The sequence below is a fragment of the Schizosaccharomyces japonicus genome (assembly GCF_000149845.2).
Source record: "Schizosaccharomyces japonicus yFS275 unplaced genomic scaffold supercont5.1, whole genome shotgun sequence".
Classification (NCBI taxonomy): domain Eukaryota; kingdom Fungi; phylum Ascomycota; class Schizosaccharomycetes; order Schizosaccharomycetales; family Schizosaccharomycetaceae; genus Schizosaccharomyces; species Schizosaccharomyces japonicus.
The window spans coordinates 3105717-3124321 of NW_011627860.1; the positions used below are offsets into that span (position 1 = coordinate 3105717).

General features: G+C 43.3%; 9 protein-coding genes across 9 annotated transcripts; 4 read left to right on the forward strand and 5 right to left on the reverse strand.

Moving 5' to 3' along the window:
* Window positions 1-55: 55 nt before the first annotated feature.
* On the forward strand, window positions 56-326 carry SJAG_00569 (TOM complex assembly protein Mim1; the record flags this gene model as incomplete). The annotated part of the gene is made up of 2 exons (XM_002171810.1): window positions 56-232; window positions 288-326. The coding sequence occupies 2 exons, from the start codon at window positions 56-58 to the stop codon at window positions 324-326; spliced, it is 216 nt and encodes a 71-aa protein (XP_002171846.1).
* Window positions 327-1757: 1431 nt separating this feature from the next.
* Window positions 1758-4311, forward strand: SJAG_00567 (dymeclin 1; the record flags this gene model as incomplete). The annotated part of the gene is made up of 2 exons (XM_002171809.1): window positions 1758-1820; window positions 2026-4311. 2 exons carry the CDS (start codon window positions 1758-1760, stop codon window positions 4309-4311), a joined length of 2349 nt encoding a protein of 782 aa, XP_002171845.1.
* Window positions 4312-4644: 333 nt separating this feature from the next.
* SJAG_00566 (small nucleolar ribonucleoprotein Nop10) lies at window positions 4645-5303 on the reverse strand. The gene is made up of 2 exons (XM_002171808.2): window positions 5040-5303; window positions 4645-4981 (listed from the first exon to the last, which is right to left on the reverse strand). Exons 1-2 carry the CDS (start codon window positions 5215-5217, stop codon window positions 4965-4967), a joined length of 195 nt encoding a protein of 64 aa, XP_002171844.1. The 5' UTR covers window positions 5218-5303; the 3' UTR covers window positions 4645-4964.
* Window positions 5304-6325: 1022 nt separating this feature from the next.
* On the reverse strand, window positions 6326-8065 carry SJAG_00564 (hsp60-like protein; the record flags this gene model as incomplete). The annotated part of the gene is made up of 1 exon (XM_002171807.2): window positions 6326-8065. One exon carries the CDS (start codon window positions 8063-8065, stop codon window positions 6326-6328), a length of 1740 nt encoding a protein of 579 aa, XP_002171843.2.
* Window positions 8066-8558: 493 nt separating this feature from the next.
* Window positions 8559-11268, reverse strand: SJAG_00563 (RNA-binding protein Cip2). Its single transcript, XM_002171806.2, has one exon. The coding sequence runs from the start codon at window positions 11131-11133 to the stop codon at window positions 9514-9516; it is 1620 nt and encodes a 539-aa protein (XP_002171842.2). The 5' UTR covers window positions 11134-11268; the 3' UTR covers window positions 8559-9513.
* On the reverse strand, window positions 11215-12826 carry SJAG_00562 (rRNA processing protein). The gene is made up of 4 exons (XM_002171805.2): window positions 12646-12826; window positions 12329-12461; window positions 12131-12258; window positions 11215-11990 (listed from the first exon to the last, which is right to left on the reverse strand). Exons 1-4 carry the CDS (start codon window positions 12718-12720, stop codon window positions 11760-11762), a joined length of 567 nt encoding a protein of 188 aa, XP_002171841.1. The 5' UTR covers window positions 12721-12826; the 3' UTR covers window positions 11215-11759.
* On the forward strand, window positions 11508-16041 carry SJAG_00561 (ubiquitin-protein ligase E3). Its single transcript, XM_002171804.2, has 4 exons — window positions 11508-14406; window positions 14448-15352; window positions 15414-15491; window positions 15553-16041. The coding sequence occupies exons 1-4, from the start codon at window positions 13782-13784 to the stop codon at window positions 15814-15816; spliced, it is 1872 nt and encodes a 623-aa protein (XP_002171840.2). The 5' UTR covers window positions 11508-13781; the 3' UTR covers window positions 15817-16041.
* On the forward strand, window positions 15976-18483 carry SJAG_00560 (nuclear export factor). The gene is made up of 2 exons (XM_002171803.2): window positions 15976-17277; window positions 17329-18483. Exons 1-2 carry the CDS (start codon window positions 16289-16291, stop codon window positions 17528-17530), a joined length of 1191 nt encoding a protein of 396 aa, XP_002171839.1. The 5' UTR covers window positions 15976-16288; the 3' UTR covers window positions 17531-18483.
* SJAG_00559 (Bin3 family protein) lies at window positions 17818-18441 on the reverse strand (the record flags this gene model as incomplete). The annotated part of the gene is made up of 1 exon (XM_002171802.2): window positions 17818-18441. One exon carries the CDS (start codon window positions 18439-18441, stop codon window positions 17818-17820), a length of 624 nt encoding a protein of 207 aa, XP_002171838.2.
* Window positions 18484-18605: the final 122 nt, after the last annotated feature.

Sequence of the window (18605 nt, forward strand, 5' to 3'; positions counted from 1 at the left end):
AGAACCAACACCTTCGCACTCAATACCCAACCATTCCTACTTAATTGACTGTAAAATGGATGTCTCGCTGCCAAAGAGAGTTTCGCGTTGCATTTTCCAGGCTATTGAAATTCTTAAATTTACCTTTGTTAACATTGGATTGCCATTCCTAAACGGTGTCATGCTGGGACTTGGTGAAATATGTGCGCACACCTTTGTGCATCATCTCGGATGGGCCAGAGGTCATACGAAGGTGGGTACTAGCGCAGAAATCTGCATTGACGGACCGTACACTAACAACTGTCTAGATTTACTCAATTGCTCAACGAAAATACATTCAGGCTTAAACTGAGAGGCAAAACGATGGATGTGACGCGAGAGCTGAATTGACGAATGAATGAATGAGACGGACCAGACGAGAGTAATGAGAAGGATCTCGTTTACGTCAGACTGAAACCTTGTTGCTGAAATGCGAAACCTAGCATGGGAGAATTCAAGAGAGGGCGGAGATTGAACAGCCGTCTTACTGATGAGAGGCCAAGGAAAGAACCACCGGTAAACCGAGAGGCAATCACAATCAAGCAAAACAACCTCAGCTCAGCCAACACCGCTCCTCTTTAAACGCCAATCTAGTCAAACATGTACCGAAACCACTCTAAACCACATCAACCCTGGTTGTCGCAAAAACCATTTCTTTAACTACTACAACTAAGATGTTTGAGCCATCTGACACTCGCTAACAAACGGTAAAATTGGCAGCAAGCTCTTAATAAGCTCATATTCGTCTCCGCTCAGTGAATAGCAGATGGCGATCCACAGCAGAATGCTGTAGCAACTATACAGTCGCACCACCAGCACTGTCTTGAGCAGGTACGGTGAAGAACTGTTGTGTTTGTCCTGCCCTTATATACCAATTTTGGCCGAAATTTTTTCGAAACTTCGTGACTGCTGTTTCCGAAACAGGGCAAATGACGTCATAACCTATTTCAGAAAAACAGGAATTATACATGGAATGGACGTTTATTGGGGTATCTTGCATGAATGACATCCATTCTTCACATTGGGTTTCGTCTGTTATACTTCAGAGTTTGCGGGTTTATCAATTTAACGTGGCGGCCTTCCGCATTCGCTGACAAGGCTTAACATTGAGCATGCGTCATTGTGCTAGTGCCGGCGCGAATCACCAGAGAAGCACGTTTTGACGCTAGGTCCTTCCTGTAACTCACATTATACAAACCGTTGTTGGCGAAGCGGTAACGAAAGTGTCAATCGACTAGAGACCGTTCCTTGAAGCAATTGATAATTATCAGAGGTTTTCTTGCGTCTTTGAGATTGGAAACCGGATTCAAAAGATTCGTAGGACGTATTGAGGAAACTTTATCGGTCGCAGCTGCAAAAACAACAGTTTTAGCGAACAAACCTCACTACACTTTTATTTGAAGAAACCTAAACCAAAATTAAAATTGAACTGGAATAGCTGTGTGTATCTAGGGAAAAACTGCAGTGGCAAACTCACGGTTTTCACCCACTTTCTCGCTGACGAACCCTTTATTTCGAGCTGAATTTGCCAATTGCATACACTTTTAGTTGCGTGCCCTTGTTATCGTGTGCTGCTTTTTTCCGTCTAGTCGAGATACATAGCATTGTACAAAAGGAACTGCTTCGTTACTGATACTTTATGAAGTCTTGTTACTAGTGCACACTTTTCATAGGGATTTCTGTGCTGACGTCGAGTAGCATTCATCGTTACTGCAACTAGTTAACAGATTGATAGCCTCATGGGCGCTCAAGAATCAAAACTTTGCTTTCGGCGGGCCGTTCTCAGGCTTTATGAGGAACGGGTATGTCACTGCTACGACAAGGAGAAAGCTTGGACTTTTTTCTTTTGCGTCGTAACGCATTTTCTTCTGTCTTTGTGAATAAAGTTTGTGGCTGTGGATAACATGAAACTAATCCCTTTTTTTAGGATATCGCGATTGATGATCCATTTTGGGAAGACGTATGTGCGAAGCTTTTTAATTTTTTATAATTATTAACTCATTTCAGTTTTGGCGATTTTCAAACACAGCCAAGGATGTATTTAATTTGTTGCCGCTTAAGGACATACGGAAAACAAGAGATCTAGCTTTTGAAAACCTGCAGACACTAATCATTCTTCTGTGTCATAGGATTATTGCTTGCTCTAGTGATCCCAATTTGGTCGAACCTTCAAATGTTCTTGTTACTCAATTACTTAACGCCGTGCGCATATTAACGCGTGTTCTCCCGGTTGTTTTCGAAACCGAAATTGGTAGCTCCTGGATCGAAAGCGTTTTCTGGACTATAAATGATAAGAACAAGAGGGCTCTGGGCGAACAGGTCATGGATTCGTTGTTATATCTACTATTTTACGTTGGTTTTACCATTCCGGCTGTCGATTACAAAAGTAAAGGTGTTCAATTGTGCATATGGGAAACAGGTGTTGGTTGCAATACACTGTTAACATCCAAGCACAGCTATGAGCAAAACAAAATTGAGATTCTGCTGCTTTTGCTTGTTCTGTTTTCCGAGACCATGTATCGTGAGCGCTCACACAGCAGCAGCTATCTGGCATATGTTATATCTCACAACAACAGTGATTTGTCACTATCTTTGTTGTGCTCACTGCTAAACACGGCCATGCAATTTAACACCTCTTTCTGGAAACCTCGTTCCGTCATGTCTGCTCATCTGGCTACCCATGCGACCCTTGTTGAATTATGCTTCACCGTATTTCTCACTCTCATCACAGATCCGGTTATTGGCAGTTCCAGTCGGTTTCTTGAGTTCGCAAGAACGAGAAACATAGCACTTAATAACTTTTTCTCCAAGTCGATTTCACAGCTTCATAGGAAGTCTGATTTCCAGTTTATATTGGATGGGTTTAGTCGTTTGCTTTACTCCCCTATACACTTTGAAAAACCGAATGTGGTTGGCGTTGTCATGTATGATTATTATCCTCTCACCCTTAATTTGTGCAAACAGATGCTGCATTACAACACCCGTTTCTTTCACTATCTCGTTGACACTGGTCGTGCCTTGGATCTCTTTGTTTTTATTTTATATCTCAGTTTCGAGTATCTTTCGGAAGCATCTACGTTTGATCACTTGAAGATATGTCTCATTATTTTACGCAGATTAACGACCAGTAAACAGTTCTGTGAAAAACTGAATATTCCCTTTGAGCAATTGAGCAGTCTGCCGACAAACCGCCGTGTTCCCTTTAGCAAGGGTTCATATGCAGATTTCTCAGTGACTGCAATGACTTCTATTATAACTGCATGCAAAGATTATCAATCGGAAGCCGTTCTTTTGTTAACTGAGACGCTCTCTTATCTTGTGAAGTACGTTGACAACATCACGATTGCTTCCAGTAGGCGTCTTGTGAAACTATTTGTTAATGTCAGCGATCTGGGTTTTTTGCTTGCGAATCCAACCAACTTTAAAAGTACCAAAAACGTTTACAAGATATTTGGTAATCTCTTACGACGACGATTTTCTCAGAACCCGAAATTTGTCTATACCGTTCTCCGTGCTCATGAAACGCTTTGCAGTACCATTCCTGCAAACTTCAGTCGTGCGAAAGAGATCGTCACTCAAAACCAACCTGATATGTCTGTTTATTTATCATCCTCTAACAAAACCTACACAAAACACATATTCGAAAGAGCACTACTTGATGAAAAGTTAAACGCTGAAAAACGACAAAATGGGTACAGCACGCGTGATCGCCGCCACAGGCGAATCGAAAAGTTGTACCGAGATGTTGATCATTCCTCGTTAGAAAGCTCTGTTTCTGTAACACATCCCGAGGAAAAACCGTTTCGTCAGGGAAAGGATTCTGAGACACAGAATGAGCAATTCTTTACTCGTGCGGCTCCTCTTTCGCAAAGTAATATTGACTACAATACGGATGTGAATGGGGAAAGCAAGTTGTTAGACTCCATCGTTCCGCATGCATACGATCACACATTTACGCCTACGAAACAGTGGTACGAGGAATGGCGCCATCAGTTGGACATTGAGCCGTTCACCAGGCTCGTCGAGCTTGTGTTTCCGGATGTTGTTCGGATGCGTTCTGAAGGATTTAGTTCACAACAAATCTTCCAGGCTCTATCAAACTGCGAGTTGTATGACGATCAACCCGCAGAGCCGCCTTCCTTCGAGACGAGTACCTGGCGGGACGAGCTGGCTCACTTTTCCAAACTGCTTACATGGAGCACTGCATATGATCTTGACCGACGCAATCATAATGGGATGGGTATATGGACAAACACAGAAGTGCGACTACTGAAGTTTCTCAAGCGTCTGTAGCGCAGCACTCTGTGAATGTGTTTTTGACTCATACGCAAACTTCTTTTACTTAATAGTCGGCCATTGCGTGTTCCATGTTCTTGTTACTCTTGTAACATTTTGTTTTTTTGTTTAACATGTTATGACCCTTTTTTTACTGTGCATACGTTTGGATTTCTTCGTAATGAACGGAAGATGAATAACGCTGGTACAGAAAGTCTCACATAATGAATTTCTTTTGTATTCATCACGAAGCTCACAAATCCGCATATGCCCTACATGAAACGAACCATGCACTCACCATATTTACGACTCATACTCGCATAAACTGGTACACAACCCAGCCCATTGTAAGTCTACGCACCGTTTCCCTCAGCCTGTCGAGTTTCTCCCAAAAAAACACAATACCATTAACAGTTGTGACGACGTACACTTAATGAAAAGCGTACTATTTTTTATTTAACTACTTGTTGGCGAACAGAAACTGAAGTGGCAAGTCTACTGCACTGAAACACTTCGTAAAAAATTAACCAAATATTCACGGATGAAATGAAACACATCAGTAAATAGTAACGACACCCGGGAACCCAAAAGAAATGAAAATAGGATAGACTAAAAGCAAAAAAAGACAGTATTTTCCCGGCAATTTGTTGCACAAATGGGAACAACGTTATTTACCATTTGGGAGCGGCTAAAAAGAAAGTTAGCGTCAAAGGCAAAGAGAAAAAGAAGCACAGCGGATTACTTACGTTGTTGAGAAGGCAAAAGACCAAATCTTTTCTTCAAAGTGTAACGTTGTCTAGAGTACTTGTCATCAGGAGAGAACCGGGCAGGGTGAGAAGAGTGAGTGGGCTTTCCATCAGGAGCAAATTTTTTAAGCGTGTAAACACGCTTTCCCTCGTCGTTCAAATAGTACATCAAATGCATTTTGTCGTTTTATACTGTGAAGTAATTTTGTGTTTTTTTTTTTCTGCCGGTGGAGGTGTGCACAGTAGGCAAAATGTTGAGAGCCGAAATTTGATGTGACTGGTGTAGCGGGGGTATGCGACGAGGCGAATGACCGGGAAGAAGGAAGGAACAGAAGGTGAAACCGTAGAAGGGTTGAAGTTATTAGTGAAGAAAAAGTGAGTTTACAACGCAAGCGGAACTGAGAATACTTTATAAAAAAATTGATATATAAAGACGGAGAATGTTAGTAGATGAATGAATAAATCAAACATGAAAACTAGGACCAAGACATTGAAACAGCATGACCGACCAGAACCATATGAACGACACGAGTAAGACACCCACAACCAGAAGCAATACCGAGCCGAAAACAAAATCACATTCACTGCTCACCAACACAGTCCACACAAAACCAGACAGAAAAGTACCTCAAAACTACGGCAACAAACACACACCCAAAAGCATGAAGAACCAAACACAACAAACAACACGAGCATACAAACATAAACATCCGCTCCAACACCTCAAACACCATCAACCCCTCACCGAAACTTGTCAAGACAAAACTCACTTTCTAACAGAATAAGCTAAACAACTATTTAACAAATGGGAATGAATCAGAAGGAAGGCAACGGCATTATCCACACGGTTTTGCGCTCTCGGACATGTATCATCCGTAAATGTTTCATCATTTTCAAACCCAAATGTTAAACAGAAGCCAGTGTCATTCCGAAGAAATCGAGTTCTTGAGTTCCAAGAAACGAAGAGAAATGTAAGGAACCAGTCCACCAAAATTGAAAGCATAACGTCCATTGAAACAACAGATATGAAAAACTAAATGGTACACACCAGCACACGCGACCGTTGTCAAGCCCCTTGACGGAGAACTCGAATACCATCTCGGCTTCTCATGCGTCTCTCGACAAGGGGGTATTCAACAGTTGCTGCAGTGCTTTGCCCATTGTAGCCAAAAAAACACCTTTTAAAACAAACGGCCATATGCACAGTGAAAAACGGAAGTAGGGAAAACATAGAAAGCAGTCATGAAAAGATCGTCAACCGAGTTATTAAACATTTTGTGTTTACATCATACCACCCATACCGCCCATTCACGCAGCATAGCGGGAGCAGCCTTGGCCTCTTCAGGAGCATCAACAATGGCGCACTCGGCGGTACCCATCAGAGAAGCGACACCGCTGGCGTCAACCAAGCCGGTGCGAACAACCTTCAGAGGGTCGAGAACACCAATCTTGTTGAGATCAGTGAACTCGTCCTTGGCAATATCATAACCAACGTTGAACTCGTTACCGTAACGCTCCTTAAGCTTACCGACAATCAAGTTGCCCTCCAAACCAGCGTTCTCCAAGATGGTCTGAGCAGGCTTGGTGATAGCCTTACGGACGATATCAATACCGAGCTTTTGGTCAAAGTTGGCGGGTTCAAGCTCGTCCAACTTCAAGCTGGCCTTAACAAGAGAGGTGCCAGCACCGGGGAGAACACCCTCAGAAACAGCAGCCTTAACTGCGTTAAGAGCATCGACAATACGGTCCTTCTTCTCACCAACCTCGACTTCACTGGAACCACCGACGCGGATGACGGCAATACCACCGCTGAGTTTGGCAAGACGCTCTTGGAGCTTTTCGCGTTCGTACTCGCTGATGCCGCTGTTGTCCAGCAAGCCACGAATTTGTTCACAGCGCTCAGCAACAGCGCTACGGTCACCCTTACCGTTAAGGAAGATGGTGTCCTCCTTCGTAACGGTAATGGATCCACAGCTACCAAGGTGATGGGCTTGGAGCTTGTCAAGGGTCACATCAACATCATCGTTGAAGACGGCACTGTCAGTCAAAACAGCCAAGTCGCCAAGCATGTTACGTCTGTTGTCGCCGAAGCCAGGAGCCTTAACAGCGACAACTTGAAGCTGGCCGCGGAGCTTGTTCAAGATGCATGCGGCCAAAGCCTCACCGTCAATGTCTTCGGCGATGATAACCAGAGGTCGGCGCTGTTGAGCGGCAATCTCCAAGGCAGGGAGGATATCCTGGACGGCAGACACCTTCTTTTCGGAGAGGAGAACGAGAGGATTCTCAAACTCGCACTTCTGAGTCTTGACATCGGTAATGAAGTAGGGAGAAATGTAGCCACGGTCGAACTTCATGCCCTCCGTGACGTCGAGCTCATCCTCAATAGTGCGTCCCTCCTTTACGGTGATCACACCCTCCTTGCCGACCTTCTCCATAGCATCGGCAATCAAACTACCAATGTGGGTGTCGCCGTTAGCAGAAATTGTGGCAACCTGGGCAATCTCGGAGGTAGTGGTAATTTCACGCTTGTTGGCTTGCAAAAACTCGACAACCTTCTCGACAGCTTGTTGGATACCGCGACGAAGGTCCATAGGGTTGCAGCCAGCAGCAACGTTCCGAACACTCTCAGAGAAGATAGCGTGGGTAAGAACGGTAGCAGTAGTGGTACCATCACCGGCAACCTCGTTCGTTTTGCTAGCGACGTCCTGAACAAGACGAGCTCCGAGGTTCTCAAACTTGTCTTTCAAGGAGACACTGCGAGCGACAGTGACACCATCCTTTGTAATTTTGGGAGAGCCAAAAGACTGCTCAATCAAAACGTTACGACCTTTCGGTCCCAGCGTGACAGAGACGGCACGAGCCAACGTGTCGACACCACGAGAAAGAGCGGCACGGGCCTCAACGCCAAACTTCAAATCCTTAGCGTAAGAACGAGTCTGCATGGCGAAACGGCTGGCAGCAACGCGTCTACCACCCACACGGAGAGGAGCGCGTGCAATATTAAGAAGAGCACTTTGATTAATCATTGTGTCAAAATGGCCAAATTAAGTTTTTAAATGTGAAAATACAAGTACAAATCGTCAATTCGAAATTTTAGAAGCAACCGAGAACGAGTTCGTCTAAACCGACTTTTAAATGCGGACCGTTTGTAATAAATTAGTCTTCCGTCGACTGCACGGTCGAAACAGAGATGCGAGTTTTGTGTCCCGTACGTATAGAGTGCTACGTTCGTGGTGAGTTTCAGTTGGGCAGAGCGAGGGGTATTTATACTGTGACTGCGTAAAGCTTCTAGAAGGAACCAAACACTGATGGATCTGACAAGAGGCGTGCTCAAGATTGAGCTCTTGATTTGATGTTACCTTATTCAGGTAACAAATACTCCACCAATAATGGAAGGAGCAAAATAAGCTGCGGTAGCAAACGAGATGGATTAAAAAGAGAAATGCAGTAGACAGTGCGCGATCTAAGGGAGTTCTAGATGGTCGATTGTTAAGAAGTTCAGTTACGATGTTAGCAAGTGGGGGGGGCAAGAACGACCTTTAATACGAACACATGCACTCCTTCACTCCATTCACACTACCACTTAAATCAGATACTTGCTGTCTATCATTTTATAGTACTAGGACCAGCTAGCTAGTTATTACTCGGTCCGGTCCATAGTGCGTTCACGTAACCTACGTTTCAACGTGAAGGGAGAAAACTCCCTTTGATCAACAATTATTAGAAAGGCAACGAGACTTCGATACTTTGATAGAATAACGCACAATCACAGAAAATCATCACACGCTTCGAAAAACCGGCAATTAGTGTCACAGAAGGAAGTACAATCTGCGCCAGCCGTTTCCGTAAACGTGGAGGAAACATACAGTACGAGTCGAGGGGAAAGAGGATGAGAGAAGGATCCAAGGCAATAAATTGTTTGCATTATTAAACCAATCTACACCACCCTATCCACACAAGACTTTTTCAAATGGCGGACGGACTCTTTCAAGCAGTGTTCATGCCGGAGAGAGAGGCAATGGAGGGGAGTAGGGGTTTGTGTGTTCCAATGTGTGCAACCGTTTTATATGCGTAGATGTTGGGAAGTAGTGCACACCCTTCGAAGCCTCTCTCTCCAAGTTTGTTAATAACGATTGAGCAAAAAAGTCCGGCGACAGAGTGGACGTAAATCAAACAAAACCAAAAAACGTAATTAAATCATAAGATTTTTGCGTGCGCATAGAGAAATGGAAAAAAAGAAAAATCAGCATCAAAACAGAACATGAGCAACCAAACGGCTCATGTGACGATTCATTTCGAACGAAAGCATACAAAGCGTTGTACAGACAAGGCCGTTAGTACAGCAGCTTCACTCACCAAGCGCGGCTATTGTCCACGACATTAGCGAACGAGGAAGAGTTCACAACTGCGGGCACTGTATTTGGAACAAGAACAGCAGTACCCGCACACGGTTCCATGTTAAAATCATTATTCGTTAAAGCGGAAGAAGAGGGTCGTTCTTGTTTTGTGACGAAAACGAGAGGTTGGAAAAAAAGCTGGGGGACTCAAGAGGCGTCACGGGGTTGCTACGCACATCGGAGAATGCATTCTTAAAGTCAGCGTAGCCACGAAGCAGCTTCATGTTGTCCGACAATTGCAAGGACGGGGCCCCGCGACGAAAAGAAGCAACATTGTTCACCGAACTCGATCCGTTACGCAGAGAGTTTGTCGTCCCTCCACCCACCAGTGGGCTAGATACGTTCGGGGCATTGTTGTTGTTGTTGCTGCCGTTGTTGCTACTGCTGGAAACAGACGAGTTACTCATGGGCTCGGAAGGAAAACTGACGACAACTTGCTTGTGTTCGTCAACACCCTCGCCACGAATGGTACAGTTCAATCCAAGACGACTGGCCAGCAGCTTTGAGACACGGACCTCTTCGGCACTCAAGTTAGGTCCCAGTACAAGTTCATTCATCGAGTCGGTGCGGTGGTAGAAAAGGATCATGTGGGAGTAAAGGTTCAAGGTTGCGCTATCGTTCATGTCAATATCGGTGCCAGCACCCAACGAATGGACAGAAAACATAGTTTTCATTTGCTTGCGACGTTCATCAGAAAGGCGCTTTTCTTGTTTACCGCGTTCAATTCGCTCACGCTCAGCGGCAGGAAGTTGACGCTTCCATTCCACACGCAATCTGCGTCCGGAAATTTCATATCCGTTCAGGCTCTGAACTACAATGCGAGCCTCCTCGGGTGTGTGGAAGTTAGCAAAAGCTAAACCACGGAAAACGCCGTTATCAAAGTGATAGTTGAAGGCGTAGGGGCGAGGAATGTCCAACGCCGTAAAAACCTTGAAGAGAACCTCCTTTTTCAACGAAAAGGGAATGTTTTTGATGACAATGGCTGTTGGGATGGTTTCCTCCTGTTGTTCTTCAATGGCAGCAGAAACTCTGTTGCCATTCACAGAGCCCTCCAAGCCGTTGTTTCCATTGCTGCCTTTGACTACAGAGGCAGAAGAAAGGGCCGATGGAGTTTGAGCTCCACGAGCAGATTCTAGCAGGCTAGAACCCATGAACGACGGCGGCAACGCCGACGTCGTTAACGGTCCCAGATTGGAGAAGGCGTTTTTCGCTGAAAAAAAGCTCAGCGAAAGTCCCGACGACTTGTTGTGTTCCTGCCACGCAGTCTGCAACCGGGTACGACCGCTAGCCAACGAAGTTTTCGTAGAGGGTGCTACTCCAGCATCCAGTGCCTGTTGGAGAGCGATTGGGAGAGCGTTTGCACCGTCAAACATCGTTTCCTTTGACGAATGCATGTCGAAGTTTTCACCGATACCAATCCCTGGAGTGCTAGCAGCAGACGAGGGAAACATTGCTCTCTCAGCGGAGAATCGACTGTCGAAATAGCCATAGTTGTTGCTCGGGGGGAAAGCAGCCTTTCGTTCGTCATCAACAGCGTTCGTTTCGTCGAACTTGGGGAAAAAATTAGAACGTTTTTTACGAAGTCCAGGAAGGTCAGAATGAAAGGGGAGTGGAGAGGTTACAGGCGACAAATTGTTCGTAGCAAGAAATGCCTGTGATAAAGGCGTCAAAGGCCTCTGACTCATACCCTCTGCCATTCTTAGGATGGGGTGAAGAAGCGATGGGTTGTACTGGCAGATTTGTGGTTGGTTGGGTGTTCTCGCCTGATATGGACAAACACATGACCAAATGTAGGTGAATGCCGGGTCGCAAAAATGTATTTACAAAACTTTAAAAGTAATTGTAAGAAGTAGAATGCATGTATTACATTGTTCTGAAATAAGGTTTTCTAATTTCTGTAATTTTCTTTTTTTCGCTCAGCGAATTTGCCTCCGATTGTGCTGTGCGGAACGGTAAAGCGTGGTAAACTGGATAGTGATGCCTGAACCCACATTATATTATTTAGTGAACTTTAGTGCAATGACACTTAAATGGGTGGGTGAGTATATGTGTGTATCAAGTACTTGGTACATATAGGTGCATAGTTCCAATGGTGTCTTAGGCTCACAATACGGTTCAGACTTAGTGTAGACATCGTTTTATGAATGATATTGAAGAAGAACCCCTTCAGCGTCCTTGACTCATCATTGCGCTTCTGTAGGGTAATATGATTTGTACGGGCTGTAAGCCGTCCCCGTTCCAATTTCCAAAAAAAAAAAAAAAAGAAAAAAACAATAATTTTACCGATGCTTGGTCACGTCTCATATAAGCATCAGAAGCTTATCTATACCTCCAAGAACTCATCCTCCATTTTCACAGAGGAAGAGTTGTCATTCGACTTTTCAACTGTTTTCGTAGTTTGTGAAGCTTCGTAGAACTTGTCGTGAGCGACTGTATGACCCTCCTTTTCTAATTTTTGCTCCATTTCTTTCCAAATGGCAGTACGCTTTTCCTTTGTCTCCTTTGTCGTGTCCTCAATATAAAGAGAAATGTACTTTTTTAAGGAAGGAAATTCCTACGATCGTTAGTAAGAATCAAGACTAGGGGAGGACCGGCGAAACAGGTTGTCTCGTACAACAAGGGCATAAGTTAGAGCCCGCATTTTAACATGTCGTGCCGTGTCCATTACAACCCACTTAGCAGCATGTTCCATACCTTAATATACTTCAAGTCAACTTCATACTTGTGCCTCCGTAGAGTAAGTTCCTTGCGCTTTTCGGGGTCTGTCTCTGCGTCCAGTTGTTTCTGAACCTGTTTCATTCGCTTGGAGGCCTTTTTGAATTCTAATTTGGAAAAGCGTCAGCATAATCACCACTCCCGTTTTCTCTGTAAACAGTGCAAGTTTCAGCATACCAATAAACCGAACTCTTCTGTATTTGTCAAGAAGCTTAGCTTCTTTTAACTTCGTTTGGGTCGAAATTAATTGCTCCTTCAAACCAACAATAGCACGTTCATGTTCGACGCGAACATTTGCAGGAAGATTCTCCTAGACACCGGTATTAGTTACAGTAATTTAAAAACTATTAAATGTCGTCTTAAATAGGACTCAATTGCATAAAGAAGGAAGACAAATACTTCAACGTGTCCAGAAAAATAAAAAAAAAAATAGAAAAAAAAAACAAAAAAAAAACAAAAAACGAAACAAAAAAAAAGAAAATAAAAATACGCACCCTTTTTAACAGTCGTTCGCTATCACGAATCTTTTTCTTCAAAACAGCAAGTCCCGGACCTCTAACTTTCACCATTTTGCTCGACAGTCAATACAGCGACAGGCTCTTGGCAGTACTCGATTCTTGGTGTTTAGGTGCAGGTGCTTTACACGTCTCCCTCTGCAAAACACTACACCAAAAATTGTACCCTAACTGCAGGGAACTGTTATTCCTGCATTACCCTTCCCCTGTCGTCCCTATTCGCCAGTAAGGCCAACTTGTCGTTGTCGTGTCAATTCGCCGTATCGTAGGCTGAATTGACTTCAATTGTAGCCTTTAGGAATGTTATTGCGTAGTAGAAAAGAAAGCTCTATTTATTACTGGGTTGACAATGCTGCAGACGAAATCCGACAATATTCGTTTCAATTGCATCCTACCTGGAATTATCACCTGTTAAAGACATGGAGACCGTTTCGAGGAATTCGTTGTATTGATGTAGCTCACAACGTAGGTTCTCACGAACTCATTGCTGCTGGTTCGGCTTCTGGCGGAATTGCACTTTTCTCAGCTGACAGTACGGAGATTTTGGCCGAGATGAATAGTAAACATTCTCGCCTTGCAATAGTGTTGCATTTTGTACCTCCAGAAAACTAGCTGCTGGTTTCGGCCGTTCAAAGAATGAAGCCTCACTGAAGATTTGGGATGTAAATAGTCTTTCAGATGATGCAGAAGTAAACCCTTATCTAGAAACAACCGTTTTTGAAGGTGTTGCTTCACTTTCGTATCTCGCAAAAGACGAGACATTGTTGGTTGGATCCAATTCCCGCAGTTTACACCTTGTGGACTTGCGTCAGGGTTTGGAACCCACTGCTTCCTTTACCACTCTGTATTACAATCACATCACGCGGGATCCTTTTGCTGACCATTACTTTACTGCTTGTTCTTACGATGGTCACATCGGCGTCTTTGATAAACGGTATCTTTCCCGTCAGGATGGACTTCAATTGGTGCTCAGCACCTTCAACTCAACCAAACGAGGCACTCTGACAGACATTCGGTATTCAAGACGCACATCTGGAAAATTTGCTACGCTGACGGATTCTGCCCTGCGAGTGTGGCAGACGGCGCCTTACTATTTGGGTGAGGATGCTAGCAATATGGGTGGTCCGAGTGAGACAATATCTGTCATTCAACAACGAACAGTAGCTGAAAGCAGTGAGCAGGAAATTCAAGCCTTTGATTTTATTTCTCATCCGAATGCCAGCTCTCTTTGCGAACAGCTTGTCGGTATGATAGATGGAAAACCTGCGTTGCTTGAACCACTAACGCATCCGCCGGCAATGACTTTTGGTGCGAACAATGCGTTCTCTGCGGCCTTTGATCATTATGTTGTTATGTACTCTTCCGAAAACGATAATACGTCGCCAGAAAAACCCCTTGATGGAACGGAAAGCGTTAGCGAAAACTCAATAATGTCTACAAGTATCGCACATGGAGCCGATTATAACACCTTTGGCTCTTTTGAGTCTCATGCTGACAATTGTCTTCCTGTTAACAAAATTTTACGAACTGACGTACTCATGGCCATCAAAAAACGGGTACTCAGCAACTATGAATTTGATTGTGCTCATAATGCCGCCCTGGTGAATGATCATTTCCTAAAAGATGTTTGGAATTGGATTGGCTTGTGTCATGAACGTCAGAAAAATGAGCCGCTTTATAACGAGTTGCCAGTCGATTTTGCTTTTCAAGGAGTTCTTGGTCTGTGGTTTATGAGTACTGGTAAGTCGCTTCCTCAACATTTAACATACTAATATTTTTAGGCTTTAGTCATTTTCTTGATGTGCTAGAATACAAACCAAGCCGAGCAACTCAACAAATGTATCTTAAATCCGCCAGTGCCCTTGTGTCCAAACTTGGCCGCGATGTCTACACAGCCAAAAACACAAATAAACCACTCCGTCAGTTGGGCATGATTATATGTGGAGTTGACTGTTCAATTCAAGAACTGGACAGTCGGCTAGAGCAACTTGTTCATTCAAATCAAATTATAGATGCTGTTGGTTTGGCACTGTTTCATGGCAGAATTGAAAGTGTTGTTCGCGTTCTCTCTGCCGGAAACGATCAGGAACGCATGCTTTCTACAGCCGTCGCCGGATACATCACTGCTCAAGGACTAACCCATTCGGGAAGCGACTCACTCTGGAAAGAAATGTGTCGGAATCTCAGCACTGAATTGGAAGAGCCGTATCTGCGAGCGGTGTTTGCGTACATTGGTAATTCTGATTGGCGTGATGTTTTGGATGAACTCTCGCTACCTTTACGTGATCGATTGGGTGTCGCATTACGTTTCCTCCCCGACGAAGACTTGAGCAAATATTTGGAAGACTTATGCCGTAATGTTGTTACAACCGGTGACCCGGAAGGACTTTTATTGACTGGGTTGACTCCACTCGGTATTGATTTACTTCAAAACTATGTGAATCAGACATCGGATATACAAACATCGGCGTTGATTTCTTCGTTTGTTGTTCCCTTAAAGTTCACCGACGAACGTGCAGATTGCTGGATTAGCTCCTATCGTAATCTATTAAATCAATGGCAACTATTTCATAAGCGTGCCTTTTTCGACATTGGACGAAATGAACTTTCCAAAAACCGGAAGGGCGAAATCACTCTTCGACGAATTGTGCAACCATTTTATGTGCGCTGCAATTACTGCAAAAAGGTGTGTTTGATTTTGATTAGAAAGAAAGTGCAACATCTAGTGTTACTAACTTGCAAAATAGAGTTTCTCATTTTCCGCAGCCGAGAAACAAGCTGCAGTTTTGTCCAAAGGAGGGAGAAAATTTGTTGATACATCAAAGGTAAGTGTATCAGAAATTGCAAGAAGTACTGTTTTTGAATTTGTCTACTAACAATGACCAGAGAAGCGCTTGTCCTCGTTGCCATCAGCAGCTGCCTGTGTGTTGCGTATGTGGATTATCTTTAGGCATGTCTATTACAAACAACGATTCTCGAAGAAAATCCGTAGTCTACGGAATTTCGTCTTCAACAGCGCATTGTGATGAATGGCTAAGTTTTTGCTTAAGTTGCGGTCATGGTATGCATGCTGTCCATGCCAAAGAATGGTTTTCCCGTCATCATGTGTGCCCCATGGCTACGTGTAATTGTCGCTGTACTCATTCATAAAAGCCAAAGCGTGTCTTCATGGCATTAACTCTCTTTTAACCTCATTTCCAATTCGAATACTTCAGTTCTCCCTTTATTCACTTCTTTTTGTCTCCCTTCAAGTGTTATTGTTCTCCGCTAAATAATTATGATAACCATAAACGAATAGAACGAACATGCAATATTTAATATATAATATCTGTCGAATGCACGATTGTATATTCAGTAAAGCATTCTTTCCTCTTCATCGAGTACCACTTTCCAAGAGTTTTTTTATTTCAACGACAAAACGACTGACACCTCAACGAAATAAGGTGTTATTCATTTAATCTAAGTTTTAGCAGTAAAATTACAAATTGATAAGATTTATTCGTGGCACACAGCTTTTATATGTTTCGCCCAAATACCAAGTACCTGCCGGTTACGTTAAGTAATTGAGACCTCAACTATATAGTTAAATATTGGCTGAAGCAACATACATTAAACACGGGCAATGTCCTCAGACAAGCCGCAATGGCCAGAAGCGCTGAAAAGCTTTGTTGGCCGTTGTTTTCAAGAAGCTGACGATTCAAATCGTCTTAACGTTGAGTCTGCCTTGAAAGAGCTGATTAGTAAACACTATAAACAAGGAGATATATGGACAACTGATTGGAATGCTATAGGGATGGAAGCGCTTGCTCCATTTCTGGACCAGGAACAGCAAAAAGTCGTAATACCTTTGGATAAAAAACGAAAGGCAGCCAACAATGAATTAGGAAAGCCCAAGGACGAAAAGTCTACTGATAACGATAAGTTAGACAAGCGAAGAAAACGTTTTGAGGCCGAGTTTCAGAATTTTCAACGCAAAAATGTTCGTTCAAAAAATGACGACCAAAACCAACTTGGCCCTATTATCGGCAAAAGCACACAGCTAGAAAAAAGATACCTTCGGTTGACATCTGCCCCAGATCCCAATACAGTTCGTCCGCTGCCGATTTTAAAGCGCACACTTGAACTATTAAAAAGCAAATGGAAAAGCGAAAAGAATTACGCATACATATGTGACCAGTTTAAAAGCATGCGTCAAGACCTAACTGTTCAGCACATTCAGAATGAATTTACTGTTCAAGTTTACGAGATTCATGCACGAATTGCTTTAGAGAAAGCTGATGTTGGCGAATATAACCAATGCCAATCTCAGCTAATGAACCTCTACAATTTGGGAATCCCGGGGAAAACAAATGAGTTTCTTGCATACAGAATTCTGTACAACTTGTACACAAAGAATACATCAGAACTGAATACGATTTTGGCTACTCTGACTGAAGAAGAAAAACAACACGAAGCTGTGCAGCACGCTTTGCAAGTACGAGAGGCACTTGCATCTACCGATTACTACACCTTCTTTCAGCTCTATCTCATAACACCCAACATGGGTGGTTACTTGTTGGATTTGTTTATCGAACGAGAGCGCGTAAATGCACTCTCCATAATGTGCAAGGCGTATGTGTTATTTCACTGATTAATAAACCAGTTATGCTAACGCTTTATTAGATATCGACCTTCCTTAGATACAACGTTTGTCGCTAACATGTTGGCTTTCGAAGACATGGATGAATTTAAAACCTTCATTTCAAGCTGCAATGTTGTTTACGACGCTAAACAGCCTGACCATATTCTGATGCGTGATAGCATGGACAGTGTTGAGAGACGGAAGAAGAAGTTTTCTGTTGTTGATATTAAAGGTCAGATTTAGGCTAATCCATATCCATTGGACGAGAAGAATCTTTATCTTGCTCAGATGAAAGAGGTTCTCGCCTGTACAGGTATATGTTACGGTTGTTAAGTGGGTTGGCATTTTTGGATGGTTCTTCCCGACTCTCAACTTCAAGAGGAATAAGACCGAAGCGTTTCAGATGCACATCAAATGTTTCGGGTTTAATACGCAACGACGCCAACGTTTGCTTAAATTCCTGCATACCTTATGTTAGTAAGAATGTACCATGCGTACAGTAGACGTTGAATGAATTCGTCTATGTCTCATCATACCGGATTCTTTTTGGCAGCTTTTTCATAAGATTTCCATTCCTGAAGCTCTAATACAAATGTTCCCTCCGGTCGCAACAGTTGTGACACCTGCTCAAAGAAGTCAAGAAGACCGTTGTCCCCGAAATTCAAGTGAATCCATTTTACGACGGAAAACGCCAGAATGGTATCAAATCGTCTACATCTAGAAGGGGGCGTCCATTGAAGAATATTTCCGTGGAAGAACTCTACATTCAGGGGAAACTCGTCTTTGTTTTCTGCAATGAAGGCAAGTGGTCTGCGGGAAAACTTCTTCACAGCAGAAATAGGATAAAAGTTTGCTCGTTCAAGCATTGTTTCGCACTGGTCTGTTCGTGGACCTATACGCGAGGCATAAAACTCTAGATGTTTATGCGCTTTCTGAATAAGAACGGGATCAATATCCACACCTACAACTCTCTTTGCATCAAAAAAAGCAGCCACTTGTGTTGTTACAGTCGCATTGTTACAGCCAACATCCAACACAGTTGCACCTTCGAATATTCTTTTTGGAAGACGCTGTAATCGCGGATCCATGAGGGATCCATCACCACGAATTGTATAGTAACTATGATAATTCCCGTAGCGAAATTTTTCAACCATATTAAAACGATAAAACGAAGCAGAGAAAAAACTCCAAGATGTAAATACGTATATGAAGCAATTTTCTATTTTCAGGTCTCGGCTGAGGTTCGAAGGAGTGAAACAGTGTGAGGAAAAAGAGTGAGAAAAAAAAATAGGATTCGAAAGAAAGGCTTTAGTGAGAG

Excerpts from the sequence above, each read along its gene's own strand:
- SJAG_00566 (XM_002171808.2), bottom strand. The coding sequence starts at position 5,217 with ATGCATTTGATGTACTATTTGAACGACGAGGGAAAGCGTGTTTACACG.
- SJAG_00563 (XM_002171806.2), bottom strand. The coding sequence starts at position 11,133 with ATGGCAGAGGGTATGAGTCAGAGGCCTTTGACGCCTTTATCACAGGCA.
- SJAG_00562 (XM_002171805.2), bottom strand. The coding sequence starts at position 12,720 with ATGGTGAAAGTTAGAGGTCCGGGACTTGCTGTTTTGAAGAAAAAGATT. Across the intron at positions 12,462-12,645 it reads GCGAACGACTGTTAAAAAGG|GAGAATCTTCCTGCAAATGT; the intron begins GTGCGTATTTTT and ends ACCGGTGTCTAG. Across the intron at positions 11,991-12,130 it reads TTGACTTGAAGTATATTAAG|GAATTTCCTTCCTTAAAAAA; the intron begins GTATGGAACATG and ends TAACGATCGTAG.
- SJAG_00561 (XM_002171804.2), top strand. The coding sequence starts at position 13,782 with ATGGGTGGTCCGAGTGAGACAATATCTGTCATTCAACAACGAACAGTA. Across the intron at positions 14,407-14,447 it reads TCTGTGGTTTATGAGTACTG|GCTTTAGTCATTTTCTTGAT; the intron begins GTAAGTCGCTTC and ends TAATATTTTTAG. Across the intron at positions 15,353-15,413 it reads GCTGCAATTACTGCAAAAAG|AGTTTCTCATTTTCCGCAGC; the intron begins GTGTGTTTGATT and ends CTTGCAAAATAG.
- SJAG_00560 (XM_002171803.2), top strand. The coding sequence starts at position 16,289 with ATGTCCTCAGACAAGCCGCAATGGCCAGAAGCGCTGAAAAGCTTTGTT. Across the intron at positions 17,278-17,328 it reads CTCTCCATAATGTGCAAGGC|ATATCGACCTTCCTTAGATA; the intron begins GTATGTGTTATT and ends ACGCTTTATTAG.